General features: G+C 47.9%; 1 protein-coding gene across 6 annotated transcripts in view; it reads right to left on the reverse strand.

Annotated features, from left to right (window-relative positions):
* Positions 1 to 1,937: 1,937 nt before the first annotated feature.
* Positions 1,938 to 21,215, reverse strand: part of CTDSPL (CTD small phosphatase like) — a 114,938-nt gene continuing 95,660 nt past the window's right edge. For 4 of the 6 annotated variants that reach the window (XM_077865818.1, XM_077865816.1, XM_077865817.1 and 1 more), the window contains 5 exons: positions 20,695 to 20,796; positions 17,087 to 17,143; positions 13,177 to 13,269; positions 9,167 to 9,352; positions 1,938 to 5,610 (listed from right to left, as the gene is read on the reverse strand). In XM_077865818.1, the coding sequence (XP_077721944.1) occupies positions 5,485 to 5,610; positions 9,167 to 9,352; positions 13,177 to 13,269; positions 17,087 to 17,143; positions 20,695 to 20,796 (564 nt within the window). In that variant the 3' untranslated portion in view covers positions 1,938 to 5,484. The remainder of the gene's footprint in view (positions 5,611 to 9,166; positions 9,353 to 13,176; positions 13,270 to 17,086; positions 17,144 to 20,694; positions 20,797 to 21,215) is intronic. The other 2 variants (XM_077865820.1, XM_077865819.1) reach the window with 1 other exon arrangement.

Consider the following 21,215-nt stretch of genomic DNA (forward strand, 5'->3'; position numbering starts at 1 on the left):
CACCCACACCTGGAAGCCGGCCCGCCCCGGCCCAGCTCTGCCTCGTCAGTGTCAGTCCCTCGCAGTGCGCTGCCCCCCGTGGACACCAGGGCCTGCGAGGGGTGCGACCCTCCGGAGAGCGGGGGAGGAAGGCTTGGCCGGAGCCTTGGACACGTCCTGGCCCCAGGAGAGCAGCCTCGGGCCCACGTGGGCTCCCTGTGACACGGTCCCTCGGAGGGCGCGGTGGTGGGAACCGCTAGGGCCAGGCGAAGAGGAGCCTGTCGCTGTGCCCGTGGGGCCACCACTCTGATGGGCCTCATGAGTCCGAGGACAGCTCAAAAAAGAGCCCCAGGCCCCTGCAGACGAGGAGGTGCCGCTGCTTTGCGTTCCCGCTGCTGGGGATGTGTCACCCTGGCCAGTCGTGGACCCCCTCAGTGGGGACACCGCCTGGGCCAGGACCGGGGTGGGGAGTGGCAAGGCTCGGTTAGGTTGGTGGGCAGTGTGACCAGTGCTCTCACACGAAGTGGGGGGATCCACTCTGCTCCGCACCTCACAGCAGGGAATTGTCAGCTGGGTGTGACCCTATTAGGACCCATTCCTCACCCTTGCCTTGAGGAAGGCCCCGCCGTGCCCGTGTGGGGTTTTCTTTGGAATTTTCTGGGTTTCCTGATCTTTTAGCAATGAACACATGTGGCTGAGCTTTCAGGTAAGGCAATACATGCCATTTCCCCAAAACCCGGCCTGTGGCTCCTTTGCCATACCTGGGGTGTCAGGCCTGAAACACCTTGTGGGACTTTCTTTACCTCCACAGCCAGTCAGAACAGGGGTTCGCAGCTCTTCCTGAAACTTTGAGCCCCTTGGGGGCACTTAAAAATGTGATGCCCAGTCTCAGGGTTTGGGGTTTAAATGGTTTGGGGTGGACTTAAGGGATGTTTATGTAAGAGCCTTCAAGTGATTCCAGTGGGCAGCCACAGCCAAGAATCACTGAGCTAAGGGATGGGGCTGTAATAGAAGTTTGGGATGGAAAACTCTGGAGGCCACATAACCTCCTGAGTGCTGGAGGGCCCAGTATATTCTCCTTGGAGATCAGGCTGGTGACCATGCCAGTTGGTGGCCCTGGGCCTTGAGCACGGGCAGCCCCAGCACAGGAGACCTGCCACGTGAGCATTCCAGTTTCTCCAAGGCCTCTGCTACAAGCCCCCGATGCACCCCGGGTTAGCCCCGGTTAGTCTCCCCAGGCTGGCTTTCCCCAGCCATTCCTCCCTTCTGCTCCCCTCCCGGATTCCTGTCCCTTCTTTGGTCCTGGAATACAAATATGTGCTCAAACAGGAAAGCATCGGGAGGTGAAATCTCAGTATGCCCAAGTCCCAAAGAAGTGACCTCCTGATGACGTGCGTTTCCTTCCCACCTACTGGGAGGGCCTATGGACATTCACTGGGACATCTCAGCTTCAGGGGCTGCCACAATTCTCGGCTGTCTGTCTGTCTGGTTGTGGGGCTGGGCTGAGGGCAGTGCCTGGAGCACGCGGGCTTGGCCGTCCTTACTCTGCCCGGCCACGCTTCAGCTGGCAGCCGCAGCAGGGGCCCGCGTGCCGTGGGCTCGGGGTTCAAGGCCGCGCGCTCCCACGCGACGCGGGCGGCTCCCGTGGGGCGGGGCGGGGCGGGGCTGCGCGTGGAAGCCGCCGCGCAAGGAAAGCGAGCCAGGCTGCTGCTGTGTGCGGGGACACCGCCAGGGGCCTGACATCGAGCGGGATGGGTTTCCGGCCTCGCCTGGGGTCCAGGTCGGTGGCTCCCGGGGTGCTGCGCCCCTGCTCCCATCCGCCGCGGCCCCGCAGAACGACGCAGGGGCCCAGGACACCGAGGCGCTGGCGTGAGGCTGCGCAGGCGGAGCGGACAGAGCGACCCAGCGGGAGGCGGCGCGGGGCAGGCGCGGGAGGAGCAGGCCATCCACAAGGGGGCGCGGCTTCACGTGTTTATTTTTGGCAGGAAGGAAATCATCGCAACCCTCTCGCCCCTGGAAACGTGCACATTCCACATGTAGTATTTCCCATGTAATGCTGGCTTGTTTGTCACATTCAAATGTCCAACAGAAATCCACGACTACCCAGGCACCAGAATCCCCACTACCGGGGGAGGGGGCTGGGGGGGGGTTAGAGAAGCTCCCTGGAGAAGGAACAGAACAGACAATAGCATCAATCTTACAGTGAGACAGGTACAGAGGCAGCCAACAGATTCTGCTCAGGTAACTGCTCGCACTTCAAGCCATCCCCTCCTCTGGAGCCCCGGCATGCCAGCTGTCCATCACAGCACCTTTAAAAGCGGAGGCACAAACGTCACAAGTGTTTGTCCATATAGGGCTGTGTGGTTCTAGATTTTATTAGAGAGCTGTCCTTAAAATATAGGATTGCAAAATGTTGCCAGGTTATAGATTTACAGATTTCTTTTTTATACCAGAAGTTCAAATGCTGCGACCATGACAAGTCAGTGTCATCACAGCCTCTTCACGTCTCCAAAGTCACCTCATCAAAACTGCAGTGTCTAAGGAGCTTCCCCACCAACCATCGGCTGTTGACAAGTGGTCCTCCCCCTTAGGATACAGATACACTGCTTACAAACAGCTAATGGGTGAAGCCACAGACCAATACACAGGATTCCAGAGCAACAGGAGACAGAACAGTGACAACCTCAGATGTGCCCGGGCACCACCACTCAGGCCCGGCCAGAGATGTCATCCCATCATAGGGGCCCGAGTCCACAACCCAAGGTATCTTGGCCCAGATCTTAATGTAGAAAAATACTTGTCCGGGAGACTATATTTTAACCCGGTACACAAGAAACTCAGGAGGCTGGATTTCTCTTTTGGTTAGAGTGGGGTGGTGAGATGGTATTTTGGTAACATGGGAAGCATATGGCACAGAGAAACAGCTAATAGGGTTCATCAGGTTTTAAAGCCCACAATTTAATAAAAGGTAATAATTAAAAACAATACCCGTATTTACCTTAAAAAACATAAATCCCAAACATTCATCTCATTTCTTGGCCTTATGTTAGAATTCTATTGCTTCATTTACACGTAGAGGATTAAAAATATATATAGAGATATAGATATTCTGATTATGTACATAAAGCAGAATAAAGGGTTAAAATAAAAATGGCATTTTGGAGTATGGTCAAATAAGGTGCACAGAATCCAGAACCCTCAGGGGGTCTGTTGGCCCCCCTGAGACATTCTATGTCTGCGATGGCTGGAACCGGGCTCCATCCCCAACAGTCGTGCAATGGCGCTCACGGTTTCAGGAACTACTAGGTGCAGTGTCTGGCTCAAGCTTGCCAGTGTCTTCACTCCATCTCTCAGAAGTGGGACACTGTTCCTAGGTTCGATTCCCCTGAAATACTCTGGAATTTCAGTCCTCTCTGCCCCCTATTCCAGAGAAGGTCTCATGATGCCAGCAGAGAAAGGGCAGGGGGGAGGGTGAAAGGCTGTTCCCAGGACTGATTTTTGTGTGGGTTTCAACACATGACAGACACTTGACTGCAACATTCAAGACATTTAAGGCAGTGGGTTCATTAATGACTAGTTTTCCAAATCAAGGTTTAGGGCATATGCAGATCTGCCATGTAAAACTGCCATTCCCTGTGGTCATGCCTAGCATGGGGCTGTTTCTACCGGAACTGGCATGGGGATTACTGGATTCTGCACATGCAGAATGCTGGGGCACCTGGTTACCCCTGAATACTTCTCTTCCAAATGCATGGCAGTCCACAGCTGAAAGTGCTGTTTGGGAGGACGTGATTGGCAGCTGGCTTCATTATTTTGTAAATGAAAGGAAGAACAAAATTTTACCTCACCCCCCCACCCCCCCATCTCCAGACTTGTTAGTGCCAGTTGCTCCCACAGAACTCTGGCGGAGGCCCAACCCACAGAGGACTAAGGCAATGGTGCCGACATGAAAGGGTTCTTTTAAATTATTTTTAAGAGCAATACTTTATAGACTGTCTTGTCAAACGAGGAACATGGCACTGCTTAAAACAGCTCACTGGGAAAGGCTGCAAGGGAAGCCCTAGCCCAGGGAGGGCACCCTGCCTCTCCCCAGCTCAGGGCAATGAGTTCCACATATGGACAGGTTTCCCCAACCCCGGCTCAGAAATAGGCTGTGCTTCAAGAGAGAAGTCCAGGAGCAGACCTGGGCCACATCAGTGCGGTGGCTGGTTGAGGCCACGGGTTCTCAAGGGACAATAGTCAGCTCATCACAGTATCTGATGTTGACTGTGGTCTAGAATGAACGCCACGCCTGTGTGGTGTGCTGGCCCTTGCCTCTTTGTTCCCTTCTGGACTCCCACGGCCAGTGCCAGGGAAGGGGTATACTTGGTGCAGTCTGCAGGGGAGCGGGACACCTACTTTCCTGACCCTGTCCAAATCTGCAGCTTAGCAGTGAGCGGATTCTGAGCATAGGCACAGTGGCAAAGAACAGTGTAACAGCCGCTGGTCAATTCCATTTGGTGGCAGCGCAGTAGCAGCAAAGAAAATTCCCAAACAGCTCCGTGTGTATCCAGCTTTTGGAAAGGAAAGATTTAAAAATCAATACACAGATTTTTTTTTTCTCTTTAAATATCCAAGGGTTTCAGAGTTTCTTATAACTGCTCCACCCAGAATGACAACAACAAAACAAAAAACATACAGAAGTATGGCAGTAGTGTGAAAGCGGAAGTGACGATGCCACTTTTCAAGGGGGAAGTGTGACCTCAAGACAAAACTGTCACCATCCGAAATAATATAATAATATAAAAGTATCTATTGTTTCCAAAAGTGTTGAGCCACACAACCGCGGATACATTCCAAACTGGGTCAGTGATTAATGGAGACACCGCCATGGTCACCGAGACTCCTATCAGGAGCCTGTCCCTGCAGCACGCCTGTTGGGAGACAGGCTTCTATGACTCACCTCCATCCCTAGCCACCCCCCAACCCCCAGGTTCTAGAAAATTGTCATATTTGTCTTTTTTAGAGAATCTAAGACAATAAAAGACTAAAAGATGTCTGGAAATATGTTGTGTAGAAAAATTAACTCTCAGCTTAAAATAACATTCAAAAAGGCACTTCATCCTGTAGGAAAGAGATTCTGAGTTGGGTCAGCTGCTCCAAGCTCGGATAGAAAGGGACAGGTTGTCTGCTTGGAGGGGGGTGGGGGTGGGGAACAGTTGATAGGAAGTCTCATAGATATCAAGCTTGTTTTTTTTTTTTTTTTCCATTTTTTTCTTTTTGGTATGTTTTACGAAAAGCAAATCCAGTAAAACGCATGTCCCTTTATGAAATCTGTTAAAAGAGTTCATTTTAAAATAGTTGTTTCTGTTCTTAAAAAATAAAACAGGTAGGTATGGCCACGTGGACCCCGTGGCCTGGAGCACGGAGTGTCCTCACTTTCCGCTCCCAGGGAGCTGAGGCTGGGTGGATCCCCGAGGCCAGAGGCTCCAGAGCGACCAGGCGGGAGGCAGGCAGAGGCCAGCGCTACCTATTGCAGAGTCTGTGCAGCATGCTGTACACGTCGTCTTCCCGGCTCAAGCCCTCAAAGAAGGGGATGAGGTCCAGCAGCTCTGTGTCCGTCATGTCATCGAACCAGGACTGCACAGGCACCTGGAAGACAGTGTGTGGAGGGGCAGCGGAACCGCAGCCAGCCCTGGGGACAGCTCCTAGCCTGGCTGGGGCCCCCGTGCTTTTAACTTTTTTTTTTTTTTTTTTTTTTGGTAAGGAAGACAGGTATCTTAAAAACCATCACCTGCCCCCCCATCACCATCATCACCATCACCATTATCTTGTTTGTTCTCCTGTCCCAACTAAGATTGATCCAAAAAGCAACTTGGTTCAGGAGGAAGGCAAAGTTCAGTGTATTTGCCTTTTATGTCTTAATGCTAGTTTGTGTGCACTTGCTTGTTTTGGTTTCTCGCCATAGGAAAGGTGGCCAGAGCACAGAATTATCTGAGAGCTAGCCTTGCTCCTTGCCAATTTCAAAAGCTCTCTCCATTGTAGCCAACCAGCTTTTTCCACCTCACCTGGAGCCAGAGGTTACCTGCCAGCTACTGACACCCAGGGAGCCCACAAACAGAGGGCACAGGAAAGCATCCACTTGGGGTGCCATGTGCCATGCCGCACGGCAAAGAGAAGTGGAGAGCTTCCTCCCATCCTTAGCAGTGATCAGTTACAAGCAGAAGTATAAAATTTCAAGACAGTCTGAGCCATGGGCACAGACAGAATTTTCACTTAGTTTTAGAGGGTGGGGAGAGGTGGAAATGGGTGGTAGCCAGGGGTGCAAAAGAAGAGTGAGTTGTAAAGAGAAATTTGGGAGAAACCAAAGTAGTTCAAAAGTAGTATTTTGGGCACTTTTACAAATCTAAAGACTGCTCAGAGACAAAACAATTCATTGTATAATTTAGAAATATAAACTAGGATTACCCAAAAATGACTAGTCCTAGGAGAAGGGCAGGGGATGAGGGAAAGGGTAGACTTGGACACAAGACTTCTCTAAATTCATCTCTGTTGGTAGTTTTGATGTTGGAATCATGGAAATATGTTACATAATTGAAATAAGATTAAACCATTAAGAAAAGAAAGCAATAAAAAGTGAACCTAAGAATAAAGTTGATGACATAACCACACAGAGAATTATTTCAAGTGATTTTAAAAAACCTAGTGTTCTGCCAGTTTTCCAAAAAACCCTACGTGCATTCAATTGTCTTAGTAGTGGTGACAATATCAGTACTGCTATTTGGAAACTACTAGATGTGTACTACAGAATAAATCAAATAGGTAATGATATTAATATATTTAGGAACTAAGAGTTTCAGCACAAGAGGAAGAACAAAACTGAAGAAATTAAATAAAAACTGTTATAACATTGATCTGGAAAAACCAATATGATTTTCTGCCCCCCCATCACCATCATCACCATCACCATCACCATCATCAATTAAAATTAATGATTTAATTTTAATTCTACAAATATGTATACTTCAGTTCTATCCAGTATAAAGGGCTGGAAGCAAAGGCTATCTCAGGAACAATAAGAATCCACCCAAACTGTCATCTCTAAATACCATTTCCATTAATAGGAAGCAGGCTCCACAAAAGTGGCTGAGGCAAGAAATGGACAAGATGAGTATGGAGCATCTTGTTGCACCAGAAAACTGGAAGCATTCAAAGACTACTGTTATATGAAAGGATGGCCGCTGTCCAAAGGTGAACACTTGAGCATACAAAAGAATAACAAATGGATTAAATTATAACAATAAAAAAAATCCATGAGTTCATAATAACACTTAAGACAAATTCACTGGCTACTTTTGGAAGTTTGCTAGAGCACCACCTCACTATCTGAAGAGTGAAGAATTAAAGAGCACCAAGACTTTACCCTGACTTCCTAATTCAAACATTCAAAGTGAATTTAGGGTAATCAAGTAATCAATGGGGGCAAGCTTGATTAAAAAAAAAAAAAAAAAAAAAAAGAGTTCCAGCCAACAAATGTGCAAAGAATGGCAGAATTTAGAAATCACCATTTTGTAATTCTCAATGAAATAGTTGATGTAGGCAAGAGTATCATCAACAGCTGTTCACATTTTTAGTTGAAAGGTCGATGCAGAATTTGAAAACAGATGGAATAGGCTAACAACACTTGAATCCAAAGATCAATTCAAGATCTTTAAAAGTGGCACCTGAGTTGGCTAAGCATCTGACTCTTGATCTTGGGGTTGGTGCATTCGAGTCTGATGCTGGGCTCTCCACTGGGCGTGCAGCCTACTTAATAATAATAAATAAAATCTTTAAAATTGGAACAACTTGACATTACAATGCATCTTGATGTGATTTCATGGTCTTGATGGTAAAAACTTGAAAGATTTGAAAAATTGAGCCTGCATTTAATCAAGTAACAGTGATCTAACTACTTGTTTAAAGGAAATATGGCAATTAGAAAAACACAGTAAAGCACCCCCAGGAGGCTGCAACCAGACAGATCCAGAAGAGAGGAAATTTCTACAGGACAAATAACCAGAATTTCTTCGACAAGTAAATAGGATGGAAGAAAAAGGGAGAAGGGAGGGAGAATTGCTAAGATTATACAACAATTACTAGACACATTACTAACCAAAGCAGGGCTTGGACCTTGTTTGATTCTGAGTCAAACAATTCAAATGTAGGACAACATTTTGAGATGACGGGGAAAATATGAACACAGTCTGGATACTGGGTAATATTAAGAAACTGTTAGTTCTGTCACATGTGATAATGGAACTGTGATTATATTAAGAAGTAATCCTTATCTGTTAGAGACACATGACAAAATGCATTAGATTGAATTTGATTAACTCGCTAAAATGAACATGTTTAAATGTAATAAATTTGGAATGTTTACTCAAGTAATCATTGCACACTAGCTAACTGAATCTAGCTTGAACTCATTTTGTTTTAAGTGGAGCCACAGAGTTCTGGCTTCAAGGAAAGGACCCTGGGGAAGCTTCTGTTGAGTCTGAGAAGCCCAGGTTTGGGAGAAACCCTCCCCTCCAGGGCAGGCTGCCTGAGCTGTGGGCCAGTGTGGCGGGACTGAGGGCTTGGCCATCAGCAGCAGGCCTGGCTGGGTTCTCTACCCTTGGAAACAGGCCAGGAGGTGGGAGGCCATCTGTCTCTTGCTCAGAGAGTCATGCTGCACCCAGTAGCAGGTACTAAGGATTGCCACGTTCCAGGGAGTTTTATGTAGGAAATGTTCCCATTGCATACTTTTTAGATATCATTATGAGGCGGAAAAGCCTGGCAGGCTTGTCTGAAGACCTTAACTGGGCTCCTTCTATTCATTCTTGTTTAAGAACTTCTGCTGAAGAGGTCATGCAGGCCTTCTGAGTCTATAGAAGTCATGAAGCTAGCTCCAGGAGGTTATTGATGGAACCCTTCTCAGTAACTAACATTAAAAACACCAAGATCCAGGCCCACTGAGCACTTACCCAATGCAGGCAGTGTTCTAAGGGCCTTCCATGCTCTGCCACACTGAATCCTCCAACCATCCTACGAGTCAGCAGCCCTAGAATCCCCATTTGAGGGGGAGGTAGCTAAGGCTCAGTGAGGTTAGATAACTTGGTCAGTGCCATGTAAGTCAGGGCGTGGAGCTGGATGGGGAGCTGTGTTATCCCCCCTGGGGGCTACTTACTGCATTCTCAGGATGGAAGATGTACGAGGCGGGAGAATTGTCCACAATGATCACTTTGCTCAGCTCCCGGCCCAGGCGGCTCAGGTCCTTCACGTAGTTCCCACGATGGAAGACACATGATTCTCTGAAGAGCCGGGCCCGGAACACACCCCAGCGGTCCAGCAGGTCGGCCACGGGGTCTGCGTACTGAAAAGCAGGGCACGGTGAAGGCACGGTGAAGGCAAAATGCCTGAAAGAGCCCACAAACCCTAACTACAGCTCCCAGATCCGCACTGCTTTTCTAGAAAGAGATTTAAATAATTGGATGTATGTTAGGATCCTGGTTATTCTACTCTCCGTGTGTGTTAGATATCCCCAATTCTTCCACTTCATTGTTTGTTTGTTTCTTTTTTTTTTAAAAAAAAGATTTTATTTATTTACTCATGAGAAACAGAGAGAGACAGAGACACAGAGGGAGAAGCAGGTTCCCTGCGGGGAGCCTGATGTGGGACTCAATCCCAGGACCCCAGGATCACGACCTGAGCTGAAGGCAGATGCTCAACCGCTGAGCCACCCAGGCGTCCCTTCCACTTCTTTCACCTCTCACATCCAATCTATCAGAAATTGGTTCCATCTCCGAGAGTATCTTGAATGCAAGAGTATCTGCATCTCTATATGCATAATTGGCACTTCCCTGGTCCTGACCTGTGTAACCTCTGGCTGGGGTAGGTGTGAGCTTCCCAAAGAGCCTCTCCTCCCACTGTGTCTCTGTTGCAGCCTCTGTGCCTCACTGTTGTCAGGCTACTGGAAAACACGTCCCTTCATGCCACTCCCCTGCTTATAACTCCCATTCTCAACCAGCGGCCCCTGGACTGAGGCCCTCACTCCTTGGACCTGCCATACCCTACAGGGCTGCAGCCACGTAATTTCCACCACTCCTTGGTTCCAGCCCGTCCGTCACCTGAGGTGCACTGGGTTTGACCATGGTCAGAACCTCTGTACCCATAGAACATGCTCTCCTCAGATCTCTACATGAATATCTTCCCTCTGTCTCCTTCACCTTTCAGGTCTTGGTTCCCTGGCCACCCGTACATCCCTCCCTTTCTGGCTACTATTGCCTCACTCTGGTCTCCTTCATGGAGTTCGCTCACCACTCCCCAGAGATTACTGGGTTTCCTCTTCCCTGGTCAGGATGCAGGCCTTATCTGTCATGCTCACCATGATGTCCCTGGCATTTTGCACAGTGCCCACCTTATGGTGGGAGCTCAGGAAATATTAGTTTCATCAAAAATGAATAAGCAGGCAGGCTTTGAATCTGGCTTGTGTGGCATGAGGCCATGCTGCCCCCCCATGGGTACTCTGGCAGCTGGGCCAGACAAGCCCCTGATGGCCACAGGACAGTGCCCAGACACCGGCTTCAATTTCCTTGGAGCCCAGGTGTTTTATAAGAAGGAGTGTGAGCCCTGCTTGGCCCTCTCTCATGGCCTGGGGAATTTTCCCAAAGCAAGCTGACCTTCATAACTGATAAAGAAATAAAGGGATCATCCCAGAGGGAAAATTTTCATAAATGAAGATGTCTGAAAGACTGGGCCACACGGAGCAGCTGGGCTGGAGGCAAGAGGGTAGAGTTCCAAAGCCAATGTGAGGCCAGGTCTCAGCACTGAGACTGCCACAGCCAGGTGTCACCATGGGGCCTGGCAATTTTGCTGGCATTTCTGCTGGGGAGGCAGGATGCCCCTCTGAGGCTGGAGGTGTTGGGAAGGCCAGCAGTAGAGTGCGCAGCAGCCCCCAAGAGCAGAGAAATCCCAGCACACTGAAGGATGCAGGGCTCTAGGCAGCAGCTTGGACTCTGTGGGAATGTCCTCCTTTCCCCGGAGACATCAGGAGGAGGCTGTATTTCCTGCTAACCAGGTGGCCATTGCAGTTTTCAGCTGCTAAGTGAGAAGTGCCCCATGGATGCTAGGGGTTGACTCTAGATGGAAACAGTGATTAATTTCCACTGGTGGTGGTGTACATCCTTCCAGGAAATGTCTGAGTCTGGGGGCTCCAGGCCTTGGAGATGGATGTGGGGAAGGTCAGCTCCACAAGGCTTTGTCTCTTTTGTTCTCTGCTGCATCCCCAGTGCCCAGGACAGAGCCCAACATACCATAGGCACTAAGTATTTGTTGGGTGAATCCATCAACAAAGGAGACCAAGATGAGGAAGCAGACATTGAAGGGCTCTGACAGCATAGGGTTTCCGTAGGCTCCTGGGCAGTGGGCCAGCAGGGTGGTGCTGGCTGGGAGCTAAGCCCAGAGCCAAGAACTGGGGAGTGCCCACCTGTCCACAGAACTTGCGCATCAGGGAGGAAAGGGCTGGAAAGTTGCACCTGGGAGCTGACGCAGCTGAGCCAGGCTGGAGCAGCACTGAGAGGAGGGCTGCAGAGACAGATGGAGGCACAGGTGGGAGCAGTTGAGGAAGGGAGACTGCACAAGGATGTTTGAGTGCTGGGGACAACGCCAAGGAAGAGTGTTTCAATTCTGCCAACCTCCCCCACGAGAGCAACCCCCTAACCCTACCAGTTCTCCATCTACCTGCACAGGTACTATCTTCCTGTTTATTTCTTTAGTTGTTACTTCAGTCTTCTCAGCACCCCAGAGCACTGCCAGGAGAGCCATCTCCACTACAATACAATTGGTCTTGGTGCCATTCATGGGAAAGAGTACCCACAGGGAAAACTGTCTTCCCTGAGGCTTTTTTTTTTTTTTTTTCATAAGGAAAAGGAAGGTCTAGGTTTTAGATTCCCTCTCTACCAGCTCATGCTACAAGGCCTGGCAACGAGCCCGGCAGAATGTTGTGCAGGTGGGGTCCTCTCTCATCTCAGCCATGACAGAGAGATGGCCCAAACCAGGAATGCCCAGTCTGGCAAAGTGTGATGTCTGGGAACCTAGAGTTAGAGTCCCCAGCATGCAGAGGAGAAGGCAGCTGTCCAGAGCCAGGAATTGTCGGGGGATGGGGTGGGGTGGAGCTATATGTGAGTCCTTGCAGCAGGTCTGGAGATGAGTAGACTGCTAACCTGGGCTCCCCAAAGCTCATATCTGGGGCCAGTTTAGAGTCTCTGAGGTACCCTCGGAGACACTGGTGGTGCCACCCATAAATGGATGACCCCCCCTTGCCATCAGAGTCAGGATTTGAGAGATGGTGATGACAAGGATTTCCTCCGAGGGGTGGGAGCCTACCCTCTCTCCCTTAGGCTCAGGACACACATAATCATATAGGGGGCAGTCCTGTGAACCTGCTAGTTCCTTTAACAGTAGGAGAAGGCAAAGAAACCACTCTATGTGGTTAGAGCCAGTGTAGACACTGGGTCAAAGATGTGTGAATTATTTTGTTATCATCAATAATTATGATCATGAAACAATGAATGTCAGGAGCACTTCCATATGTGACAGTGCCTGTGGGGCATATGAAGCACAGCAGTTGCTCCATGAATACTTGCTGAATATGAGTCAGGCACTATGCTAATGCCCTTTACATGCATTATATCATTTGTGCCACCCTATGATGTAAAGAGAGTTGTCCCTCATTTCTAGAAGAAATGGAGTCGAGAGAAGTGAAGCCATTTGCCCAGTATCAGAGGGCTCACTAGGACAGTCAGAACCATCCTTCGGCCTGTGCATGTCAGTGAATCTTGGACACTTATCCTTTCCCAAACTTGTGTAAGCTAATGAAGGACACAAAGGCTTACGCCTCTAGTAGTGGGTTGCCAGTCAACAGAGGAGACGCAGATGCCCTTTCTCAGTTCCACCGGACACTTTTGTGATATCCTGCATGCAGCAACTTCATGGAGCATTTGTTCCCAGGGCTCCCTGTCACCATGGTAACCCAGAAGCCTTTCAGGCTGGTGCCATGCACATGGCCTGCATCAATCCCATCTGGGGTGGGAACCTGTCACCATAGAAACCACTTCCCCCACCTTAACAGAGGGCTGCCTGACAGATAGGGGGTCGGGGTGGAGTGGCTGGAGGCACCCAGCTGGGAGCAGGATGTACCTTAGCCAAGCTGGCAGTAAAGAGCACACACTCGAAGAGCTGCCCCATCCTCTGGAGGAACTCATCCACGTGGGGCCGCTTCAGCACATACACCTGCAAAGGCAGCAAACAGCAAACTGGTCAGTCATGGCAGCTGCTGGGGGTGGCCTGGGGCCAACACCCATGTAGGAAGAATTCCTGAGAAGGTCACCACTTCCTGGCCCCAGCTCTATCTGTGGCACAGATACCTCTATCTATCTATCTATCTATCTATCTATCTATCTATCTATCTATCTATCTATCATCTATCACCACTATATGAGGGCTGTGTGGTCAGATGCGGCACTTAAGGCCAGACACACTTCTCTGGCAGGGCTCCTGGTCTGAGTTTGGTGTAGACACCCCTCCCAAGGGAGAAAGGGTAGCTGACCGTGGTACTATGGGTCTTAGGGATTTTCAGAACCAGTGAGTAGAAGAGTTGTGCCATGTTTGCATGGAATGACTCATCCTCTCATGTGTTTCTTGGCATACACTCTGGGTCAGGCCCTATGTGGACACAGGCCACAGTCTGGGGCTGTCCTTTTGGAGGTCAAGGCCTGACCCACTGCCTGGCAGCACTGGGACTGCTCCTGCTGCTACCTTCTACCCTTGACTGAACACCTCCCTTTTTTAAAAAAATTTTTTTTATTGGAGTTCAATTTGCCAACATATAGCATATCACCCAGTGCTCATTCCATCAAGTGCCCCCCTCAGTGCCCGTCACCCAGTTACCCCATCCCCCCACCCACCTCCCCTTCCACTACCCCTTGTTCTTTCCCAGAGTTAGGAGTCTCTCATGTTCTGTGACCCTCACTGATATTTCCCACTCGTTTTCTCTCTTTTCCCCTTTATTCCCTTTCACTATTTTTTATATTCCCCAAATTAATGAGACCATATAATGTTTGTCCTTCTCCAATTGACTTATTTCACTGAGCATAATACCCTCCAGTGGAACACCTCCCTTGCTCAGAAGGCCTGGAGTGGGAGTGCAGGGCCCAGCAAAGCTGTAAGAGGTGCCTTCCGTGTCAGCTTGGGAAGCCGTCTACTTGACACCACAAAGGTTACTCTGCTGGGGTTTGTACAGAAACAGATTACAGGGGACTTGAAGGTACCTATTCCTGGCCCCCAGCCAGCAATCAGGAGGGGCCTTCAAGCAGAGGGGGGCAAAGAGGAGGCTTTCCTAGAGTGGCTGCTGGGCTCTCTGCTCCTGACTGGGGAACCTGAACAAATCTGAGGAGACTAGGGAGATGGGAGAGAAAGCAGAGCTGGTGAGAGAAGATAGGGAAGGTGGGAGGAGGGAAGAACTAATTAAAACTTGAATAAATTCCATTTGAAATTAGCCACTTCCCTAAAATAAATCAAACTTATTAAAATTCAATTCAACTCATATTCACTGAGCCCCAGTTCTGTGCTCAGCCTGAAGAAGTTATAAAAATGAACAAAATGCAGGCCTTGCCCTTGAAGAGCTCACAGTCTAGAGCAGATACAAATAAAAACAAATCAAGATAAGCATGCATAATGGAAGTTGTAGTAGAGGGATATATTAAGGACAGTTAACCTCCTTCTCAAGGGAGGAGGTCACAGAAGGTAATATTTGGGTGAACAGGAGCTCATCAGGCTGATAAGAATGAGAAGCAAGCTTCCAGGCAGAAGAAATTGTATGAGCATGAGACTTGGTCTGAAAATACCTGGGGGTTAGAGCATGGCCGAGCCCTTGGTGACCAGCCCTCTAGAAGAGATGGGAGACAGACGTGGTTGAAGAGGAAGTATGAAAGGCAGCTCGGGAAGAGTATACGTGGGGCTGTGAATGGCAGAGGTTGCCAGCTGTCTATCCTGTGGAGTCACAGTGGGGAGTCGGGGCATTCTGTGCATTGCAGAGGAATTCTGTAATGAGCCAAGGCCTGGTGGAAACTTGTAGCCAAGTGAAAGAGTGGGGTAAGCACAGTCTGGCTGAGGGTGTAGTGAGGGGCCAGAGGAGTAGGACGGCCTGGGGGATGGTGGTGACAACAGGGCTGGGAGGAGCTGGGAGGCGGGGTAGGGGTGAGGGCAGAGCTTGTGGCTGTAGTAGCTCCAGGCCCCCACTTTGCCCATGAGACTTCTTGATGCCAGGGAATGGGTACAGCCTGTGGTCCTCAGTCTCCTTGGGAATAGTACTTGGAAAGCAAGCTTTGCTCTATGCAAACAGCAGGAGACTGATTTGGGAACTCTGATGTTGATGCCTCTGGCAGACAGGAAGGTCCTGGGCCCAGATGCCAGCGTCCAGGCCCGCGTCCGCGTGCAAGTAACCAAGAATAGGCCCATTGGGACCTGCACAGCCTATCCTGGATTACTTGAACGAGGCCACGGCCTTCGCCAGGGCCTTGGTCCTCCTCTTGGCGCCTGTGGCTTCATTCCCTCAGGAGAGAGAGTTTCTGACCCCAGCCCTGGGGCCCTGGAGTATCTATTGCCATATGAATCAGCACAATCTCGAGGGAGGCTGGGGGTAGCTGGAGTGGCTCCTTTGAGAATGGGCTGGCCATAGCAGGTCAGGCCCGGAAGGTCATGCTTGCAGTTGCAGGTAAGAAGGATTAATTTCTCTCCTAATTCTTGTCATGCCAGTAGGCAGCCTCTCTTTTGTCTCACTACTTTGTAGCAGAAGCCAAGATAATAAATGAAGCCCTAACTGCTTCTTAGATGCTGAGTTAATTCAGCTGATGCTTTTGCAAATGTTAAATGCCCAAGTGCCTGCCTTTTGGCTCCCCGGTGGCTTTTAAAAGCATGAAGTGTGGAGACACTAGGGACAAAGTTGCCTTTCTCAGTACTGGCTTCCTGGCAAGACCGTCTGGGAGAGGAGGGAAGGGACCAGAGCATCAGGAAAAGAGACATGGGCCAGGAGGCAAAAGACTGGAAGTCTCATATTAATTTTTCCCATTATATGACCTTGAACCAACCCTTTCTCTGGCTAAGACTTCGTTTCCCCATTTGGATAATGAGGTGGCAGGGCCAGCTGATTTCCAAGGTGTCACCAATTCTGACACCCCCATACTCAAGGGCCAAAGAGACGACTGGCATCATTAAGGAAAGACATTTCTTTTGGCTCAAGCACAAGAGAGATTTTCCTTCCTGGGATAGAAACACATCAGGTCAGAGACTCTTCCCTGAAGACCCTGGGGTTGACAAGGAAGATGGTCAGACCATCCCTGTGGAAAACCTGACAAAACCCCCTCTGCTCCTTAACCTCCAAGGCTACTTTTCCTACAATGTTCCAATATGTTCATAAATGAAGCTATTCCTGGAGAAGTGTCATGCAGATGAGAAAAAAATATCAGAGCAAAGATGCATGCCAATTAACTAGGGCATCTTTATTCAAATTTGTCTCCTGATCCAAAAACACATCTTTCCCCCTTCATCCTTTGGGTTGGGATTTTGCTAAAGATTCATTAGAGAACATGAAACAGGAGCGACAAGATCAGTCTGGAGTGGCTGGCATTGGAAATGGACATCTCTTCCCAAGATGCCACCATTAGTGGGTGACTTGTGGCATTTTTCTGTTGCCTGCTAGGAGAGTAGCCGAAAGCATTTACAATGAGGAAGTTAATTAGATCATCAAGCTAGGCCAGTGGGGGATATGGAAACTTCTAAAAGTCTGAATCAAATCAAAGAACTATTTGAACTTGCAACCACATCTAATATCTACAAATAGATTTTAGCTTCCCTTAAAAACTCGGTGTAGAAGACATTCATCTTAGTGGGAAAAAAACCAGAAAACCATTGTATTGATTTTACAAAGCCGGCTCCCTTTTGATTCAGTCATAAAATTATTGATGAAATGGGAATTTAGAAATAAGTTTATAGGAAATGTAATTACTAAAATAATGTTAATTGCAACACAAGTTGAGCTTTGATTTCTTACCTGATGTATAGTTCCATCGATTTCAACCGGAACAATAAAATCAGCATTACTAATAGGCTAGAGAGAAAATAAATTATAATTAATAAATCTGAAAGAACAAAATAAAATTGGAACTTCAATAAGAAAAAAGCTGTCTGGGCCAATGTTTTTATTATTGGAAAAAAACAGTTCAGGCAAAGGATGTTGAAGTATGCTTTGGTTCCTTAAAATAAACACAAACAGGAAAGCGCATTTTTTTTTCCTATTCTGAATACTGTTACATCTTCAGCACCTTGGTCCAACCTTTCTATCATTTTCCTGGCCTAAATGACAAAAGGTAGGGAAGCCTACCCAGGGAATGGGTCTTCCCAGTAACCCCAGCTCTTGCCTAGAGCCCTGACAGGATGATGTGGAACCACTGCTGGCCACTAGGGGGAGGAGGTGAGAACCCAATGGTCCCAGAGAACCATGCTACTTGGGGGAAAATGATTTGTATGGGACCGACAGATGCAGGCTGCCCTGTGATGGGCTGCTCAGCAGGAGATGTTAAGCACATGGACACAAAGCAGGGCCACAGACATGTGGGGTGAAGTAAGAGGCCACAGGCCAGGACCTCAGGCAGGCTCCTTCCCTCTGGACCTTGGTTTCTCCTCTCTACCACAGTTACAGTACTGGGTCTGATGAGTGACCCATGGCTCCATCAGTCCTGAGCATCAGTGATTTCAGCCTTGCTGGGGACCAGCTCCTGCTCTGAGCAGCCCACTCTAGATTGCTACTGCTCTGCTCTAGGTAACACAATGCACTCCCACAAACTTCAGTGTATTTAACAACATCAATGACAACATTAATGACACTTAAAGTCCAAATACAATTCTTTGATAGCCCTTGTGCAAGTCAATGCTGGGCTTACATACAGTGCTAAATGCAATTACACAAACAAGGTGGAAACTACTCAAATGAGAATCAATTACCCTAGGATAGGGAGGAGAGCATGTATGTGGGGGCCACTGGGCAGGGTTGCAGAGAGGGGTGTGTGGTAGAGAGTCTCTGGTTAGAATATGAACTGGGATCTGTCTTTAAGCCCATCACTGTACACACACACATCATTCTTTGATAAGCAGACTGAAAATACATAGAAAATACTAGATTGCAGAACCATTCCTAAGTACTCAGTAGAGCACCTGAGCCTTAAGATTACAGTTTATTCACTCCTGTGGTTGGAAGGTCAAGGATGAATTCAGTATTTTACAATTCCACAACTGAAATAGAAAATCATGCTAAGAAACCCCACAAGATTGAGGGAAGAAACTCCAGCAAGGCATTAGTAGATTGTGAAATTGTATTCCATAAGGTATATTAAAAGAGAAAAAGCCATTATCCAACTCAGAGCAAGCCTGAGCCTCCATCTCTTCTCACATGCTGGTGTAAAGGAGGCTGTGCCAAGCCATAGTTCTTAGCCTGGGTCCGAGAGCCTCTGAATTATACACCTGTATATTTTCTTTTCTTTTCTTTCTTTCTTTTTAAAGATTTTATTTATTTATTCATGAGAGAGAGAGAGAGAGAGAGAGAGAGAGAAAGAGAGAGAGAGATAAAGGCAGAGACATAGGCAGAAGCTCAAGTATCATGCCCTGAGCTGAAGACAGACGCTCAACCACTGAGCCACCCAGGCATCCCCATACATTTTCAAGGAGTGAGGTTCACAGATTTTGGATTTTCAAAGGCCTCTGAAATGCCCCGAATGCTAAAAACCATACATTTAATAAAGGTGGTTGTCAGAGGGAAAGTGGGTGAAAGAATGGGTGAAATAAAGGGGATTAAGAGTACATGCATCTTGATGAGCACGGAGAAATGTATAGAATTGTTGACTTATTATGTTGTGTACCTAAAACTAACACTGCTCCACTGGCCAGTTAGACCCCATTCCTCCTTTTACCCTCAGCCCTCAACTCCTCTCCTGTATGTAAAGTATATTTGAGTAAAAAACAAACTGAATACAATAAAGAATAAGCTGCTTGCAAATATAGGCAGGCCAGGGAGGGAAGAAATGAAGACATGCTGTTCACATAAGCTCATAGTTTAATGCCTTTGGAGGTAGGAACCCTCTGTGACCTCAGGCTGTCTGGCCAGCATTGCCCATACTCCCAGAGCTGCTTGGGAGCAAGCTGGGTAGGCTGAAATGGCAAATGGCCCCTGCTCCAAAGGGCTTTCCTCCAGAGGAATCTGAAAAGTCCTGAGCAGCTTGCCCACAGGGCAGAAAAGGCTTCCAATGCTGTTCAGAGCTAAGCTGGGATGTAAGGTCATGGCAGCCATGGGACCAATCCTGGAAGGGCCCTCAAGGTGCTGGACAAGGAGGTGGCACTTCCAGGCTTCAGTGGCCAGAGACAGGCCATTTCCCACTGCTAGAGTAAGTGTGGCACCTCCTCCACTCTCCCAAAGGACTCACAGACAATTGCCTGGCCTTGTCCTGGTAAGGAAGGCTTCTGTTCAGGGAGAAGCAGGCTCAAGGAAGGATGCTTCTGACAGAGAGGTCTTCAGGTACATTTGATGGCTCTTCTACTTCCCAATACAATGGTTAAGGAATGGCTATGGTTCATGTGAGACACATACCTCATCATGGCTGGTGCTTTCCATATCTCTTAGCAAAGGAAGGGGAGGAGTTGAGGGCTGAGGGTAAAAGGAGGAATGGGGTCTAACCGGCCAGTGGAGCAGTTTAATCTCCAGAAATACCCCAAGGAAAACAGGACCAAGACCCTCCTTCCTCTCCCCAACATACTAATCCTCTATTTCCAAACCTTTTTTCCAAAGTTGCCTCTTTGAAACAACTTGTTTCATTTCAAAAAATGGAAAGGCGGTTCACAAAGTCATTTCTTAATAGTGTAGCCACAGCTGTTCCTCCACAGATGCTCTCTGGTAATGTGTAATTTTTGCTGTCATTCTAGCAGGGAGGTGGAATGAGGAAGGAGACAGAAGTAAGACTGTGTGACATCACTGCAGCCCCACCCTCTTCAGGAGGAAAGTCACGCAGGTGGATGGATACTCATTTAGTTATGAAGCTAGTAAAAAACCAACCAAAACCCAACCAGCAACCTCCTGTGAAAAAGCTTGAAATACACAGCTGAATCTGTTCAGATGCTGCAACTCTGGAAGTCTTCTTTAGAGTTGGACATCTTTTAAAAACTGCTCTGGGAAATCTTCCAAGGTAGCAGGTTGCTTGACAATTTAACAGTGCCTCTCCTGCCCCTCCCAATAAAACATACAGCACTCTTCTAGCTACCTTGACAAATACACAGTGGCGTCTTGGGGGCACTGGTGTATTGATTGCCGCTTGCCACCTGAAAAGTATTTGTAGGGGTTGGAGGCTTAGGGCTAGAGGCTTGAAAAACTCAAATCTCATAAGTAAGACATGTCTAAGTGACACTGGCAGCCCAGCATTTCCTCCAAACTAACCATGTAATATTCAACTACTTCAGTTAATGTTTACCAGAGTTAGTAAGCAACTGTTCTTGAGATTTTTTCATGAACAGTGAAGACATACACCAACAACTACAAAATGTCATCCTTTTTATTCTTCCTTTCCTATACAACTGTGACTGAATCACAAAGATCATGGATTGTTTATGTTGATTTACCTTAAATGAACTGTGCACCAATGTTTCATCTAAGTCAATGACCACACACTTCTTTCCATAGTCAAGCACCGTCACCTCTGGAAGGAGGTATTTAGCTGGTGGCTAAAATGAAAAAAAAAAAAAAAAAAAAAAAAAAAAACAGTACTATTACCTTTATGTAAAAGACAAACCAATGCCCTTATTATTGTTATCATATTACGTCTTTGAGGTTATAAATGAGACCAAACACTTAAATTCCTGATTAAGTACATCATGGAATTTTATTAAAAACAATAGGACTAAGTAGTTTGCAATGGAAGTTTTAACAAATACTGGGTCATTGTGTGAATGGTTATTTGAGGGCCTAGGCTTTGGAACCAGACAAGCCAGGGTTTGAATATCAGCTCTGTCTTTTTCTTGGCTCTAAGTTGGAGTAATAATACCTACCATGACAGGTTGTGGGGAAGTACCCAGCATTCCACCTGGCACATATATGGTACCTGCTGCTATTATTAAAATGGGCTATACAAAAATAAATGCTC

The sequence above is a fragment of the Canis aureus genome, chromosome 22 (genome assembly GCF_053574225.1).
Source record: "Canis aureus isolate CA01 chromosome 22, VMU_Caureus_v.1.0, whole genome shotgun sequence".
NCBI classification, from domain to species: domain Eukaryota; kingdom Metazoa; phylum Chordata; class Mammalia; order Carnivora; family Canidae; genus Canis; species Canis aureus.